A 16,995-nucleotide genomic window follows, 5' to 3' on the forward strand; every position below is an offset into this window, starting at 1 on the left:
AAAATTTTAAGATATTCAGATTTATAAACACAATTTTATGTTTATATATGTGATATACTGGCGTTACCATGCATATGTAAAGATTGCTCTTGTGTTCTCTTTAATTCTTAGGCTGGCAAGTCCATTCAACAAAAACAAATCATAGTGAGTACCGTTACTAAATGAACGTATGCTTGGGCTTCCCATCACAAAACACAAAAGTCAGTCTCACTCATCATTTGTTAGGCAGAGTCATAAGTTGTAAGCAGATAAAGCACTTATAAAAAACCAAAAGACCTGCGTTTGTATAGTTGTAAAGAATAAATACTGAAGTTTTAGATCTTTATCTTAATATTTAACCCATGATGCGTTGATGTTGTTGTTTTCAATTTCTTTGTAGATGATGCTGAACAACCAAATCTCTATTATCCACAGCAGCGGGCAACTCTGCCGCAAAAATTAAAAATATCAAAGAAAATAAATAAAAGAAAGAAAGATATACATATTGGAACGTAACACTGCGGAAACCCTATATACGTGCATTAAGCCATAGTTTCCTTCACGGGAAAGGAAATAATGTATATTTAGAAAACGCAAACATCAACATTGAGACCAGAATTCCTCTTGCGGCATGTTCTTACATAACTCCCATTTATCTATAATCACAAGCGCCACCAACCAAGGGTCGAATTACCGCAAACGTCAACGAGTAAAATCTTTCAAAATCCCTCTATTGTGAATTATGCGTTTCTTTATTGAATGACAACTTTTGAAATTTAGGAATGCGATTATAATTTATAAACAAATTTAAATTAAAATGTGTATAAAAGTGGTATAACATTCATTAAACACGAGATGAAATTGCATTCGAAATGAAAGCGCACTCGATTACGTATGCGGCAATTTGGCCGCAGTATACATCTATGATATTTATTTAAGTGGTGGCGTAGCCAGTTGAAAAATCAGCTTAAGTTGAAAAAAAATTAAATTTTGTTCATATACACGATAAAGCATATAATCATATTTTATACGATTTTAAAAACATATAACTGATATTTATCCTGGACGTAATGTCACAATATTCTGTTTATCCCACTTTAGAGCTCAAAAATATTTTTTTTTTAACTTTATATAAAAACTTTTGATAATTCATTATAAAATATGTACATTTTGAAATCATCAATTACCGAATATGATGTAGAGTTATAGATGTGTGTAATTCATTTCATCATTTTGTTATCATGTGATTTTCATTTTAAAAAATTGTTCAGCTGAAATAGAATAATCAGATCAGTATTATTATGGTATGGTTTGTATATATATAAAAATAAATGGGAAAATATATATAAAGCTATTAAAAGTCTTTCATGTAAAATAGTTGTGGTATAGGTGTTTGTCATAATTTGTTATCCTTTTTGTTGGTTTTCTCTGGATTTTTATTTTTAGATTATCACTTACCACTTGAAAAATGTTTGCAACTTCTGTTTGTCTTATTTCTTCTCTTATATGTTTAGTTTGTTTGTTTTGCAGTCATGCGAATTATTTGGTTTTTTTCTTCAACTATATTGATGGCATAAGTTTTTTGTCGTTTAACTTTTTTCATAGTTTTCTTTTATGGTTTACTCGTTTTGTTTAGTTTTTTTTTATAAAGAAAGAATTAAAATAAAAATATAATTTATGAATTATAAAAATTATTTTATATCTTTTTGACTTTTCAAGCCCAATTTTTTAAAGAAAATTAAAAAAATTATTTTTTTTTTGTAAAATGAAATGTGAATTAAAGCAATAACAAATTAATTATTTTTTGTCTCTTTTTTGTTTGTTTAATAATTTTTAATTCTATGGACTTTCCACTTTTGTTTTTTCTCTTATTCTCGTTTTTTTTATATTTTGGGTAATTTAAATAAAATAAATAATAAACAAAAAACATTAAAACTATATATAAAAAATTATTTATTTTTTTAACATTTTATTTTTGTAATTGTCTTTTTGCAGACGTTTTCATGTTTATGAGTCTTTTGTCTAGTTCAAGTATATTTTTGTTCTTTGTTTTAATTAACCTTTTTTGTTTTATGTATTTATAAATTTGTTTTTTTCGTTTGTTTTTAAATTCGTTTTTCTTTTTTTCGTGTATAAAAAAAACACCAACGTTCATTTAACTTACTTGTGTCTTAGGCACCTTACCTTAATGCAGTTCTAAAGAATCGAAATTAGAACATGTTATAGCGTATTTTTTTACGTATTCCTTCTTTGTTCCGATATTTAAAAATCGATGTTTTGTTTTTTAATGTTTTTCTAGATTAAAAAATGGTATAGGTAGTAAAAAATATAAGCATTTTATAAACCGTAAACGGGATCCACTCTATCGATTTTTGTGTTATAATACCATATATAATTTCATTTTATTTTTATATATCATCCTTATGGTCATGATGCAGCATTTTTGTTTTCTCATTGTATAGTAAAATTTATATATTTACGATATTTGTTAGAAAAATTTATTTAATTTTAATAAAAAAAGGAACTCCAGATTAAGTCGCGTTCCGTTTTAGTTATACTATAAAGCCTAAAGGGAGGAGCGTTGCGTTAAAAAAAAAACAAAACTCTGCAAACATTTCATACAAAAGCAACCTGCAAAAGTTCAACTTTGACGACTGGAATCGAGCGTCATTCTGTATTGCCATGCGTGAAGTAGTGTTTTAAGGCGTCAAAGATAAAAATTGGTCAACTTTTGCGCTGTTGCTTTTTTGATTGTTTGCAGAGTTGCATTTTCAACGCAACGCGCCTTGAATGCCAAAAAAGAATGAGCTTAGTTTTTGAGCATTGGGTTGAAAAACGCAACTCTACAAACAATTGTCAAAAAAGCAACCTTAAACAAATTTTTAACTCTCACTCCTAAATCCTAAAAATACTGCTTCACGTATGGAAACACAGAAAGACGCTCGATTTTAGTCGTCAAAGTTGAAATTTCTTTAATTTTGCGCATTGCTTTTGTGGCATTTTTTTGCAGTGTTGCATTTCTCAACGCGACTTTCAGAAAGCTCTCTCTTTGGCCTTAACAGCTCTCTGTTTGGTTATTGCATAAAGGTGGTAGGTGTTAAATAATATTAAGTGACCCATTTATTGATTACTTTATAAATTAAGCCTACTTTACAGTCTAACAAGTAAAAGCGTGCTAAGTTCGGCCGGGCCGAATCTTATATACCCTCCACCATGAATCGCATCTGTGAAGTTTTTTTCCGGTATCTCTTTTTAGGCAAACAAAGCATTAAGGAAAAGATTTGCTATGCTATTGGAGCTATATCAAGTTATGGTCCGATTATAATGCAATTGAATGTTGGAGAACATAGCAGAAGTCATTGTGTCAAATTTCGGCCAATTCGAGTATAAATTGCGGCCTTAAGGAGCTTAAGAAGTAAAATGGAGAGATCGGTTTATATGGGAGCCGTATCAGGCTATTGACCGTTTCGGACCATGTTTGACATGTATGTTGAAGGTTATGGGAGACGCCGTTATACACAATTTCAGACAAATCGGATAATAATAACGCCCTCTGAAGGCTCAAGAATTTAAGATCCCAGATCGGGTTTCAAATGGCAACTGTGTTTAAGTTTATGGATCGATTTAAACCATACTTAGCACAGTTGTTGGAAGTCATAAAGAAACATGTCATGCAAATTTTCACCAAATCGGATATGAATTGTGCCCTCTAGTGGCTCAAGAAGTCAAGATCTAAGATCGGTTTATATAGCAGCTATATCAAAACATGGATCGATATAGCCCATTTACAATCCCAAGTATTTGTGAAAAATTTCACTTTTACTCTTTCAAAAGTTAGCGTGCTTTCGACAGACAGACGGACAAAGGCTAGATCGATTTAAAATGTCATGACGATCAAGAATATATATAGTTTATGGGTTCTTAGGCATATATTTCGAGGAGTTACAGACGAAATTAGTATACCCCCATTCTATGGTGGAGGCTATAAAAAACTTTGTTAATATTTTTGCAGCACATGAATGAAAAGAAATTTCATGACGGCAAAATCATGGAAAAAATTTATCAGTGTTAAAATGCAATATGTATCTTACATATTGTAGTGTCACTTTCTTTCCAATATCAATTTTTCATATCAAATGTTTCGTAAGTATCACACGATGTGTACAACTTTCATAGTTGCTATATTCGAAAATACATATCGTCTAATAGCACCTTAACTTTTTAGCATTTTTAAACCACAACTTTTCGTGGGCCATTAAGTATAATCTTAATCTTAATTTAACGACATATTACCAAAGAGAATAAAGTCAGAAATTGGTAGGCAACGGAATTATATGCAAAATTAAAAGAACAAAGTGATTATATCAATTTTCTTAGATACTTAAAAATTTTATACAGCCTAATTCTGAAAACTACCTGCGAATAAACTCCCTGAGAATTAATTTTTCCCTCGAATAAAATTCTCCTATTCTGATTAAACGGGGAGAGGAAAATTTTGAGAGAGAAAATTTTGAATTTTCGAAAACAGCTGTTTTGCTTCTGCGGTTTTGTTTTGGCTTTACACTTGACCATTATTTTTTGGTGAAAACAACAATAAAGGGAAAAACAAACAAAAAGCAGTTATAAAAGTTGTTAAAATAGTTTACAAACATGTTAAGTATTGCTTTGTAATGTTTATTTTACTTTTCGTATTTTAATAGTGCACACTTATAGCCTACAGCTTGTCACGATATTTCTTCATCCAACAATTGTTGGCCAAAATGAGATGCTGCCAGAGTGGTCTGGTGGAGAGACAGATAAATTGTGCAGTTTGTTGGCTACGAGGACGACGTTTTAATCTTGGTGTGCGTCCGCTCGGAGTGCATATAGTATGCAGCCAAGTTTGGCCAATGGGCGTGGCCTAAACCGCCGAAAGATACAGATGGTGCTATTCAGGGGACCGCTCCTACATGTGGTGGAGCTGCCGCTCTCACTACTGACAGGGGTCCTTACAAGCCATTGCAATGTCAGAACTGGAACGTCGCGCTGAACCCATGACGGATTTTCGCATGATTTGTGTGGATGAGGAGGAGTTATAGACGGCCGAGCACCTATTATGACACTGTCCCGAAATTGCGGGAGTGGGCGCAGGACACCTGGCTAATGAACAACTTTTTTCTTGTCTAAATTATGTCCAGGCACATGGTACTTTTGCCATTCTTGACTACAATAGGGGCTTGAAACAGCAGATAGGAAGGAACTTTTCCAGCACGCTGGTCTCCATTAATATCATGCATGTTGGTTCCTTATCTTCTTCATTCTAATGTCTGGCATTACACTCCCGTAAATTTTGTGTGTTCTTCAGCGCTTTTTAAATCTTTTTCGGGGGCGACAAATGGGCCTAGTTCCCTAAGTTCCACCTAGTTCCACCTAACTTTATAAATAACAATTTAATTGTTGAACTTTCATTACAACTAAAAAGTTTTTTGAATTGATTTGTTTGTTTACATTTTATGGCTGATGCCAAAACACCGTTATCGACATCAAATTACCAGAGTTACCATACGAGGTAATAATAATAGGTATTTCAAAACTATAACTCAAGTACAGCTACAAGTACAAGTACAGTTGCAACTTTAATAATCTATCCATAAATATTTGTAATATTTATGCATATATAAAAACAATAAAAAATAAAGTAAAATAATGAAATAAATAAATGAAAAACTTCAGCGGACCAATTATTATTTTCTAGTTTCAAATTTAAAATATTGTCTTTGTTATGCTTGGTGACCTATTGATTAACAAGCCACACATACGAAGTTTTGTTGTAAAGGCGGTATTCGTTTAGCGTAAAAAAGCCATTCCTATATTATTCGTTTTTTCCAATGTTCTCCGCAAAGAAAATAATTATCTTTATCTTAACTAAATAAGCTTTTCAAATTCTATTAATATGGCACAGTGCCCGTACGCAACTATACTTATAATTTTCTTTAGAATAAAAATTTTCTCGCATGACTTTTGTATCGTAAGAGAAGGGGGTTAGTAGTATTTTGTGTTCGATAACACTGACAGGATGGTGACATCCAAAAAGTTGCATGGCAAGTGGTGTGATTTTACAATTTTTCTTTTCGTTTTGTATAGAAAACTTTAAAAAATATGTATATAAATTAAATTACAAAAAAAAAACGATAAATTAAAATTATAAACAATAATCAATTGTTGGAATTTCACATTGCATAGCAATATTATTTTGTTTTTGCTGTAGTCTTTTTATAAAAAGAACATTGAAATTTCATTTTCTGCTAGGTATAATAGGAATTTTAGTTATTCTTTGAAAACGTTTACTTTCTTTGAAAGGGAGTTTTTTATTTTTTTTGGATAATCTTCCTTAGGAAGTAATAAATACATTTGAAATAAACATTAAAAAAATTATAATGGAAAAAAATATTTTTCTGAAAAATAATGTAAAATATCTCAAATTATGTGCTAAAAGCACGAGTTTTGGGCTTTCTATAACTTCAGTCTTTGGAATATTTTTGGTAAAGTTGAATAACACATTTCAGTTAGTTTATAAAAATTTTCAGTTCATTTGGGTTTTATGCTTGGGCAAGCATTTTTATGATTTTTTTTTTTCAAACTATCACTATATCACAGTCTTGGGTTGAACTTTTAAAGTCTTTGGTTTTTTAGCCAGGATGGTTTTATCATATTCGATTGCTTTTAGCAGAATAATATCATCAATAAAATTCTTTTTTTGTTTTGTTTTTTGGTATCTTTACTTTTTAATATTTTATATTTTTATTTTTTTCTTCATGAGTAAATTGATAATAAGAAAAAAAAATATTAAAATGTTTTTAGCATTTTATGTGTTTGGTATATTGTTTTAAATCATTATTATCGTTTAACATTCATATTTTTGCATTGTCTCTGAAAATATAGAAATTTATATTTGTTATTATGCTTACTTTTTACCTGTTTGATCTTAAAGGTATCTTTCTCTTTAACATACATAAATCGTTTTTTATGCCTTTATTTATTGTTTTTTTTTTTTATTTAAAGAGAGATATTTTTTTATTAACTTAAAGCTATATATAAGAAATACAAAGGAGTTTTTAAGATTGACTTTTATAATAGCTAAAAGAGGGAACATCTAGTTAAATATGAAATATGCATATATACACAGAGAGAAATATCACAAAAAGTTTTACTTTAATCAGCCAATATATTATTTGTGTAAAACATTAAGAGTGTCTGCCTGGTATGATTAGTCATGCTCGTACTTTATTATCCAGCAGAAGAGAACGTGAGAGCGAGAAAATTTTCAAAGTTTGGCAATTGCGAGCTTGCAAATTTCTGCTGGAGGTTTTTTTCCAGCAGCAATTTGCAGAGCATTGAACAAACGTTTTTTTGAAAATCAGTTTTATTAAAATAAATAGCAAAATAATGTAAAGAGAAACAAGCAAACAAGAATTTAAAAGTTGTTCTTACTCTCTTGCAAATTTTTACTGGAAAAGTACGCGAACATAGATATACTTTACTGTTGTTCGCTTTTGCTAACTACTAATGGTTGTTGTACACATACCTGATTTTACCTTTAATTAAATCTAGGTATAATTTTTGCTCATTTTCTGATTTGAAATTTCTTTAAGCAAACGGCATTGTCAATTTTTCCAAATTTGCCAGATAAATCTAAAAATGTGAAATAATAGCACTCTCTCACACTTTTCTCTTATTTGTAATATTTGCTAAACTTTTTTAAACACACTTTAACATTTATAAAGTTCATTGGAACTATTCCATTTTTTGACAAGTTATGTTGACCTTTTCTGCTGTATCCTGGTAATAATTAGTATACAATTGCCATTGTATATTTACCGCCAGAAAAAAAACACATGTCAACAGAGATTAAGGGTGTTACCAGACTTGTAGTTTATGTGTAGTCAAATTTTGCATCTGTGAGAGCTGATACATGTGAGGCATTGAATGTGGATTTAAAAAGCAATTTTTTCGATCAGTACAAATGCAAATGTATATGAATAAAAATAAAATACAGCATATATCGAGCTCTGAACCACCAAAAAGGTGAACAAAGAGTCAAAGTGGTGGAATTTCTGTTTTAGAATAAAATCAATAACTGTGTCCTGGTAAGTCCAGTACACAATTGCCGTTATATATTTATATATCGTCAGAAAAAAAACATTTCCACAGAAATTAAGGGTGTTACCAGACTTGTTCTTTATGTGTAGTCATATTTTGCATCTAGGAGAGTTGTATACATCTTCTGATACATGTGAGGCATTGAATGTGGATTTAAAAAGCAGTACAAATGCAAATGTATATGAATAAAAATAAAAATACAGCATATGTCGAGCTCCGAACCAACAAAAAGATGAACTAAGTGGCAAAGTGGTGGAATAAAATTAATAACCCAGTTAAGATTTTTGCAGTTCGGCCTGTTTGATTAAATCAGATTATTTCGATTGAAACTCCAAGCTCTAGGCAAATTGGTAAAATCAATAAGATTTGACTACCACACCCGTTTATACCACTAATGCACATCGTTATGATTTTATACTACATGCAAAATTTGCATTTTCGGTGTCTTTAAGTTATTTACGCTGCTCAATAAATCGGGATTTATGACTCACGTCAGCTGATTTTATAAAGGGAAACCAGATGACTGTGTTATTTATTATTGTAGACGTACTTTAAGCTTGATTTTTTACATACATACATCTTTCTGATGAAAAGCGGATGATATGTAGCAAAAGGCGCTTTATTCTTATCTGGCATATAGATAAAAAAACCGACAGCACATATCTCAATCCCAACTCCTATGAGATAGCATTTTAAAAAACTAACATCAAAGAATATTGAAAATTAGGCCCTTAACATTTCAGGTGACAATGCAGTTTAATTGTTTTTAAGGCCGATAATTAAAATGTTTGTTTAACCATTTAGGCTGTATATATTAAACTGTTAGTTATAATTAGTTATATATCAAAAAATATTTATAATCTCTTTAATCTTTGCATTATTCCATAATTAAATGATGGTCCATCTTTTAAGTATTGCCATACTTAACAAAAACTCCCTAGGTATATATTTAAGAGAAAAAAATATAAGATTTTCATATTCTTATATATATAAATTATGATTATATATATTTGTGTATATATGATGCAAATGTCGGGGGATGCGAAAATAAAACAGTAAACATAGTTTTTAGTCTTAAATTTACAAAAAAAAAAATAGTTTTTATGATTTTCCTTTTTCTTTCTTGTTGTATACAACAATAAGCTATTATTTTTAATTTATTGATGTCAAAAAAATTACATAATATATGTATTTGTAGATATAGTATTGCAAGGCGAAAGAATTAAAAAAAAAAGAAAAAAAGTTGCATACAAGTGTTAGAAAAGAAAAGGGGGAAACTAAAGGCAAGAAAGTAAAAAAAAAAAACAGAACATCATTGATTTTGTCAAAAAGTAAAAAATACAAATTTTTACAGTATATATAGTATAGAAAAACAAATATCGATATCGATTGTGTGCAGAAATGCACTGCTTTGTCCGTTACTTCTATATGTGGGAGAGGGGAAAAAGAGAGAAATGGACGTTTTAGCTTCCCATAGCTTGTGTTAAAGGGTCAATTTTAAATTATAAACAAATGTGCTATTTTGTCATTGGTTCTTCTTTTTTCTTGTATAATAGATAAGTTGATGGTATAGAATAATTTAGACATTTTATGCTTATATATATATATATTAAGAGAAAAAAAGCTGAATTCCACTTAAATAAAAAGTGTGACAAAATATATATGCAATTGTTGCTGGATGTTGTTGGTGTTGTTGCTGTAGTTGTTATATAGTATACTGCTACTAATCTCTAATATCTTTATATATATTTAAAGTTTTACTCTTTCATTTAGCATTTTTCTTTCAATAATGATTTTGTTGTTGCCGTTTCATTTTGTTAATTTTATTAAGTATGTTTATTTGGTATGCAGCAACAGACAGACGATGGACGACGATGTTGTCTCTTATTCCTTGGTTGTTTTGGCTTGATCATAATTGTTTCGCAGCAAATATTTATATATCATCGGCACGCACAGCGTAATGAAAAGAGGTTTAATTTAAGATCTAAATTTATATTTTATGAATATGGTATTTTTTTTTTTAATTTCCTTTATTTTTGGTTTACTTAATAGTATCCTGCATTCGAGTAGCTTTGCTGATATGACTGTGTGTCTGATTAGGGGGGAATAGATAAAGAGTTTTTGGCACAATGGTGCAAGATATTTATATGTTAATACGATAACAATATAATTTTAAAATATATTTTAAATAAGACTATTTGTTTTGACAAAGTAATATATATAAATGTAGATATGTGTATATGTTGAAATAGAAAAATAAAAAATCGTTAAAATGTGTATATCTTCTCTATAGTACTTTCCACAATAACGGATTGAATTTATTTGTTATGCGTAACAAGTTACCCTCAATCCTAGTTCGACACATGCCTCAATCCTAACTTTGAGCTCATACAAAGTATTATCAAGTATATTGTTTGGTATATGAGAAATAAAGTCAACCAGATATTTAACCCCTATCACTGTGATTGATTGACTTGACAAATCCACAGTTGATCAGAAAGAGACCATGGGAATGATTATATAAGAAACAGCTTGGCAACTTTCACAACTTTTTGTTGAATTGCGGCAGCTTCCAAAAGTCATGACATGACATGACAATTTTGCAAAATTGCCCATTAACTTTCCATTATGGAGCATATGTATATTCAAAGGTATTTGAAGTTTAGTCTGATATCAACATTATGGTTGGATTAAAGACACCAATTGCTAGCAGCCTTTTAAAAGTATGTGAAGTAATCTATTCAAGTGTTTCTGGGTCTGGGTTTGGAGTTAAAGCGCCCACTACATCCAAGGCACGCTGATGAAGTAAACATTTCAATCCAAGAACCACCTATTTACTATACAACAGGGTAGATGACACGAAGTTTTATCAAGTTCAAACTGTTTTCATATCTGTTAAACTAGAAATGATAGCTACGCGAAATTTATTTTATTTACAGCTCATTATATTGTTTAAAAAGAGTGTGATGGAGTTCAAACGCAATTGTGTAATTGCCTTATATATGGCTAGCAAATCACAACCGGCTATTGTTGCCGATCTCTATCTAAACACTTCGAATTTAACAAAATGTTTGTGTATTGAACAATAAATCGTTATAATGATATAAGTAATAGAACTGGCAAACTATAGATAATCGCAACATTCAATATTTTCGATAGTTTTAATAATAAATATCGATAGTATCGATACTATCGTTAATTTATTTAAAACGAAAATGGGAAGTAACCAGATAGGAAAGGCAAAAGGCGGACGGAGCCGACTATATAATAACCTGCACCACCGAGTCAACATACATACTACATTCAATATATGAAAACTACTTTGAAATCTAGCCAGACTTTCATTTTGTATACCTATTGAAAAACTGATTTAGATATGTATGAAATGATTTAGATATGTATGGAATGTATATCTAAATCTGAACCATTTTTCATAAAAACATAAATAAAACATTTCATGGCAAATTTTGTAACAACCGGACCAAAATTGTGGGTACGACAGCCTTAAAAGATGATATCGGACGAAAGATATATATGGGAGCTATTTCTAAATCTGATCAGATTCTTATGAAATATTGCACACATATTGGGACGTCAAAAAAGCACTTCATTTTGAATTTGGTAACGATCAGACAAAAATTATGGCTTCTTCGGCTTTAAAAGGCAAATCGGATGAAAGATATATATATGGCAGCTATATCTAAATGTGATCCGATTTTGATGAACTATTAAGATTAAAAAAAAAAAAAAAAAAGATTTTTACAAAATTTAAAATTTTCAAATTTCGAGGAAAATTTTGATTATATTTTAATGAAAAATTTTTCTTAAACAAATTTTTTTAACAGACTTTTTTTTTAAATCTTCTCAGTCGAATAAATTCGATAACATAATTAAAAAAAAATTTATAAACGTTTTCCAATAAAAATATTTTAATTAAATTTTCTATATAGACAAAAATTTAAAATCCGAAAAATGGCAATATTCAAGAAACCAATTAGTATTGGGTTGCCGGATTTTTTAAAAGAAAGTAAATGCATTTTTAATAAAACTTAGAATGAACTTTAATCAAATATACTTTTTTTACACTTTTTTTCTAAAGCAAGCTAAAAGTAACAGCTGATAACTGACAGAAGAAAGAATGCAATTACAGAGTCACAAGCTGTGAAAAATTTTTCAACGCCGATTATATGAAAAATCCGCAATTACTTTTTGGGCAACCCAATATATTGAGATTGAGCCCAGAAGGAGATGGGCGGGACGCCCCCATGCCAAGACTCCCCCCCGTGAAGACAAACTTCAGGTTCGCCCCAGAACATAGTTCGGCGCTTCGTCAATGCCACGTTGTTGTTGTACTGTGTTGTACACAGGTGGCAGCTCTTGCCGATCGAGTCAATTCGGTACGTACAACCGCCTGCTATGGGCCGGTCGTACGTACCGAATTGGCCCGATGGAGTCTTTCATCGTCAAGGGCTGCAGCCTCAGTGTACAATAAACTGCTAGAACAACAACAACTCCTGGTTTAAGTCCCCATTTCCACCCTGTCGAGTAGCGACATGAGTAGAACGCTTTCAGCACTCGTTTGGCAAAAGAGTGCCAACTCCACTCTATCCAGGACCGAAACTCGCCATACATCCTTCTTCTGATGAGTCAAGTCATTGGCCCTCACTCATCATGACACAGCTTCCTCAGCGTACCCTGAAGGAAATCCGTGATGGTAGAGAGAAAACGGCTGGCAACCAAAACAAAGACGTCATCAGCATAGGCAACCACCTTCACTCTCTCTTCTTCGAAGAACCTGAGGATCCCTTTGTTGTTGTTATAGCAGTGTGTTGTACACTGAGAATCCCTTTGATTAGTAATCCACAGAGCCACAGGAAATGCAACTAATTATCTGGAAAACATTTTGGAATCTGCTTAGGAGCCGAGAGCCAAGGCAAAGTGTGGTCATATCGAGCAAGAGATTGGATTTCCAGCACTCCTAGAAATATACTTTAGGAAGCTCCAAGTGCGTCAGCAGTGGGCCTCCAAAAGTGGTCTAGGTGTAAATCCATGTAAGACGGAAGTAGTTCTTTTCAGCGGGAGACACAGCTTATATACAGTGGCACCTGTCTCCTTCTGAGAGGACAATGTTCCATTTACTGAAAGCGCAAAATACCTGGGTTTTTTGCTGGACAGGAAATTTAACTTCAATTCTCTTCAAAGAGGAGTCGCACTGCGGCATGCCGTTCGGACTCGTCTGTAAAAAGAAGGTCCCATATCATTGAGCTTAAACTTGAATCGGACAGCACTGATTTATATGTGAGAAGTTTGCCTCTGTTCCTTAGTGCAATGTTCATGGGCAAAATTTGCAATTTGCAAACCGCTTGCTATGCAATGGGTATATATTGCAGCTGTCAGACCCATAAAGCGAACCTCGTCTAGCTCCTGTAGTTGAGCAAGCTCCGTCTGGTCCAAAGGACCGATCGCCGCGGGAACAGGGTGGCATTGTTTGAAGTTAAGGGATGTTTCTCTTTAGTGGCGGCTGTGAAAGCATAAACTTTTAAAAACGGGCATATCTAGCCAATGAGACACGTTAATCCCATATATATAATATGTAGGCTACACAAAAATAATCATTGATATAAACCGATTAAGATATCAAATTCACACGATCGACCATTTTTTGGCAAAGTGTCCATGTAGAACTTCACAATAACTTTATTTTAAAATCTTAAAAAAGCAGAGGTGAGCCTTGTGGAAAGTACTTCAGCATAGAGAAATAATAAAAATATATGAAGAAAAAAATCATAAAGGTTTTTCGAACTCACCATAACCAGCGTATGCACGCTCATCGTATGTTTGGGCATGTTGAGAGTAATCTGCTTGCGATGTATTGTAATCAACAGCTGGCGCTCCATACTGTTGTGTATAATCTTGGCCATATGTTTGATAGCGGGTATCTTGTTGGGCATACGTAGAACTGAAGAAACAAAGAAAATGTTACAAGTCAATGAAAATCAATAATGAAAATATTGATAGTATTTATTTTAAGAATATTGAAATAAAATTAAAAGGGTATTCGTTTATTACTAAATTATTTTCGTTTGTTGTTTGTTAATTAAATGATTATTTACGTTTAGGTACAAATAAAAAAAAAATTATCTCGTTTGAGTGATATTCCATCATCTCACTAGTTTTTTCCTAAGAAATTTTATAGCAACGTTTTAAAAATTTATGGTACTATATTCACCACTTGGCTAAGTAATGACCAAAAACAATTGAATATGAAATGAAAATTTATTTGTCTTTTTACGTTACCTATATCCTTGATATTGGCTTTGATCATATTCGCTACCGGTATAAGCTGTATTTGCTTGATGTGTAGTCGAATGAGCCGGAGCTGTATGCGCATATGTTGCTGTTTGACCATATCCATTGTATGCGGTTTGCGTCTGTGGTGCAGCATAGGACTGTGCATAGGGATCCATCGTTTGAGCGGGAACATGTGGGGGATAACCATGGTGGCTATTGTACAAAAATAAAAATAAAGAGAGGCTTTAAATATAAATCACTTTAGATTTTTCACATTGCATTATTACCTTTGAGGTGGTGGTGGTGCTGGCTGATGTGTTACACCATAACTAGATGTCTGTTGTGTCATATGTGGTGGCTGGTGATATTTAGGTGCTGGTGCTCTTTGTGAATATGGACCAGTTTCATAACGTCCACGTTTAGGACCAGGAGGTCCACCAGGAGCACCTCTCTTCAGTGACACCGGTGCAACCTGTGTATTGGGCACATGGGGTGATGGATGCTGATGTTGATGCATGGGAGGACGCGTCATACCTGTACCTTGGTAGGAACCACGTCCCCGTGGTGGTCCACCGCGACGCACCATTCCGTGTTCTTGCATAGGTGCACCGCCATGCATTGACATCATGCCTCCAGCACTGCCATTGTGGGGATTATATGCACCACGACCACCTCCTCTTGGTCCACCGCGGCCACGACCCCTGTAGTTGGGCGACGTCCCTATTAGAGGGGGTTTGCTGACCAACGGCGCTGTAGGTGCGGCCACTACAGTACCATTGGGATCAGCACTTTCCTGAGCCACTGCAGCGACATCCGTTGTACTGGCTGCAGAATTATCCTCTTTGATGGCCACAACTTGGTTATTGGCTGAAGCTTGTACAGGTGAGATAGTTTTATTATTATCCACTCCAGTATGTTGTTTAGGTTCTGCAGCGTCCAAAGGCAGCTCTAATCAAATCAGTAGTTTTCAATTATTCTAATAGATTATACTTACGTTGGGTATACAGCGGCATACGTCCTGTTCCTCTCATGGGTGGACCGCCACGGGGAGCTCCTTGATAACCACCCCTGCCCATGTATCCACCTGGACCCCCACCTACCCCAGGTCCACCGCGCATGGGTGGTGCCCCTCTAGGTGCAAAACCCCCCCGACTTGGATATCCCATGGGTGCTCCTCCCATACCACCCCCACGTGGTCCATAGCCACCTCTACTGGAAAAACCACCAGGAGCTCCCATACCAGAGTACTGACCTCTGCCCATTCCCCTGCCACGTCCGCGTTCAAATGACCCACGCATACCGCCTCCACGGCCACGTGTGGGAGCTACACCGCCAGTTATTGGCACCGTATCTACTGTTGTAGGAGCTTCCATATTCTTGATACACACTATTTCCTCTCACAATTTAATTTCAACTGCGGCTTTTATCCGTCAATTGATTTTCCCCAAATTATTTATTGATCAATGCGTTTATTGTCTGAGACTTAAGTTTTCATTCACTTTTATCAATTGAATAACATTATTTTCCTCCTATACAATGAGAAATTATCAACTTTATTTTAACTTTTTCTCTACACGGCTTTTTTTGATGGCAAAGCAAAATGAATGAAGAAAAGTACTTGGTAATCATACACTCAATAACGATAACAACCTATGCACTTATTTCGTACCTGGGCACATTTATACAAGGTAAACCATTAGTTTTTTATTTTTGTATTTTCATCATTATAACACTGTTTTGGTCCTGTTGTGTGGAATATGGGATGTAATAGAATATTTTTTTTAAGATTTAAGAAAAAATTTAAATTAAAAAAACAGCTGTGTTTTTAAGCCTTAGACATTTAGATTGACAGCAAAATCAAAACAAACTCAGCTGTTCGCATTATCTCACCTTATAAGTGGATCCTGGCCATATCATTAAAAACTCAGTTGAGAAATACCGGGTGCGTCCCCAGGATGCGTATAATGGAATTTCACATCGATACAGTGCAAAACCCGTTTTTTTTTGACCATTAGTTATTTAAAGGCGCCATAACTCGCTTTGTCATATCAAGCATCAAAGTGCCGGTGCCACCCGACCTTTCAGTAAGACTCTCCGCTCGACACCGCTGATTGTCCGCGACTGCCGTTGCAATATACCACTATCCGCAACCTGTGGACGCGCCCGGTAGCTCGCAGCTAATTTTTTCGTGAAACCAATGAACACCTTACAGATCGGACCTCAATGTTCCAACCTGTGTTGTGCACACAGCTATCCCATGCCGGGCCCAGGGCAACATGACAGCCATTGGTTACTTAAAGACGCCAATTACTCGCCATGTCTGATTGAGCATTATTAAGCAAGAATAGGTGCTGCCCGATATCTCACTAAGAATCTCCACTCGGTACCGCTGGTTGTCCGACTGCAATGGCATCTACTCCATATGGATCATTCCTCTATCCACAAACTGTGGATGCGCTCGGTAACTCCCAGCTAAACTGCTCGTGATAATTAACAACACTACCATCAAAGTTCCATCTTGTATGGTGCTTATAGTTATCTCGTGACGGGCAAGTGTAAAGTCCTACTTGTAAGCTTTCGATCACT

The 16,995-nt window shown here is 33.5% G+C and overlaps 1 protein-coding gene across 4 annotated transcripts; it reads right to left on the reverse strand.

Annotated features, from left to right (window-relative positions):
• Positions 1-400: 400 nt before the first annotated feature.
• On the reverse strand, positions 401-15,997 carry LOC106089961 (pro-resilin). Of its 4 annotated transcripts, none has more exons than XM_013255973.2 (5): positions 15,404-15,997; positions 14,697-15,336; positions 14,416-14,622; positions 13,926-14,077; positions 401-9,542 (listed from the first exon to the last, which is right to left on the reverse strand). In XM_013255973.2, the coding sequence occupies exons 1-5, from the start codon at positions 15,780-15,782 to the stop codon at positions 9,271-9,273; spliced, it is 1,650 nt and encodes a 549-aa protein (XP_013111427.2). In that variant the 5' UTR covers positions 15,783-15,997; the 3' UTR covers positions 401-9,270. The 4 variants fall into 4 exon arrangements, with proteins under 4 accessions (XP_013111427.2, XP_013111426.2, XP_013111430.1 ...); XM_013255972.2 differs by having other exon boundaries at positions 14,697-15,357; XM_013255976.2 differs by lacking the exon at positions 401-9,542 and adding an exon at positions 10,143-10,210.
• Between the last annotated feature and the right edge of the window lie 998 nt (positions 15,998-16,995).

This window comes from Stomoxys calcitrans, chromosome 2 (genome assembly GCF_963082655.1).
Source record: "Stomoxys calcitrans chromosome 2, idStoCalc2.1, whole genome shotgun sequence".
Classification (NCBI taxonomy): Eukaryota; Metazoa; Arthropoda; class Insecta; order Diptera; family Muscidae; genus Stomoxys; species Stomoxys calcitrans.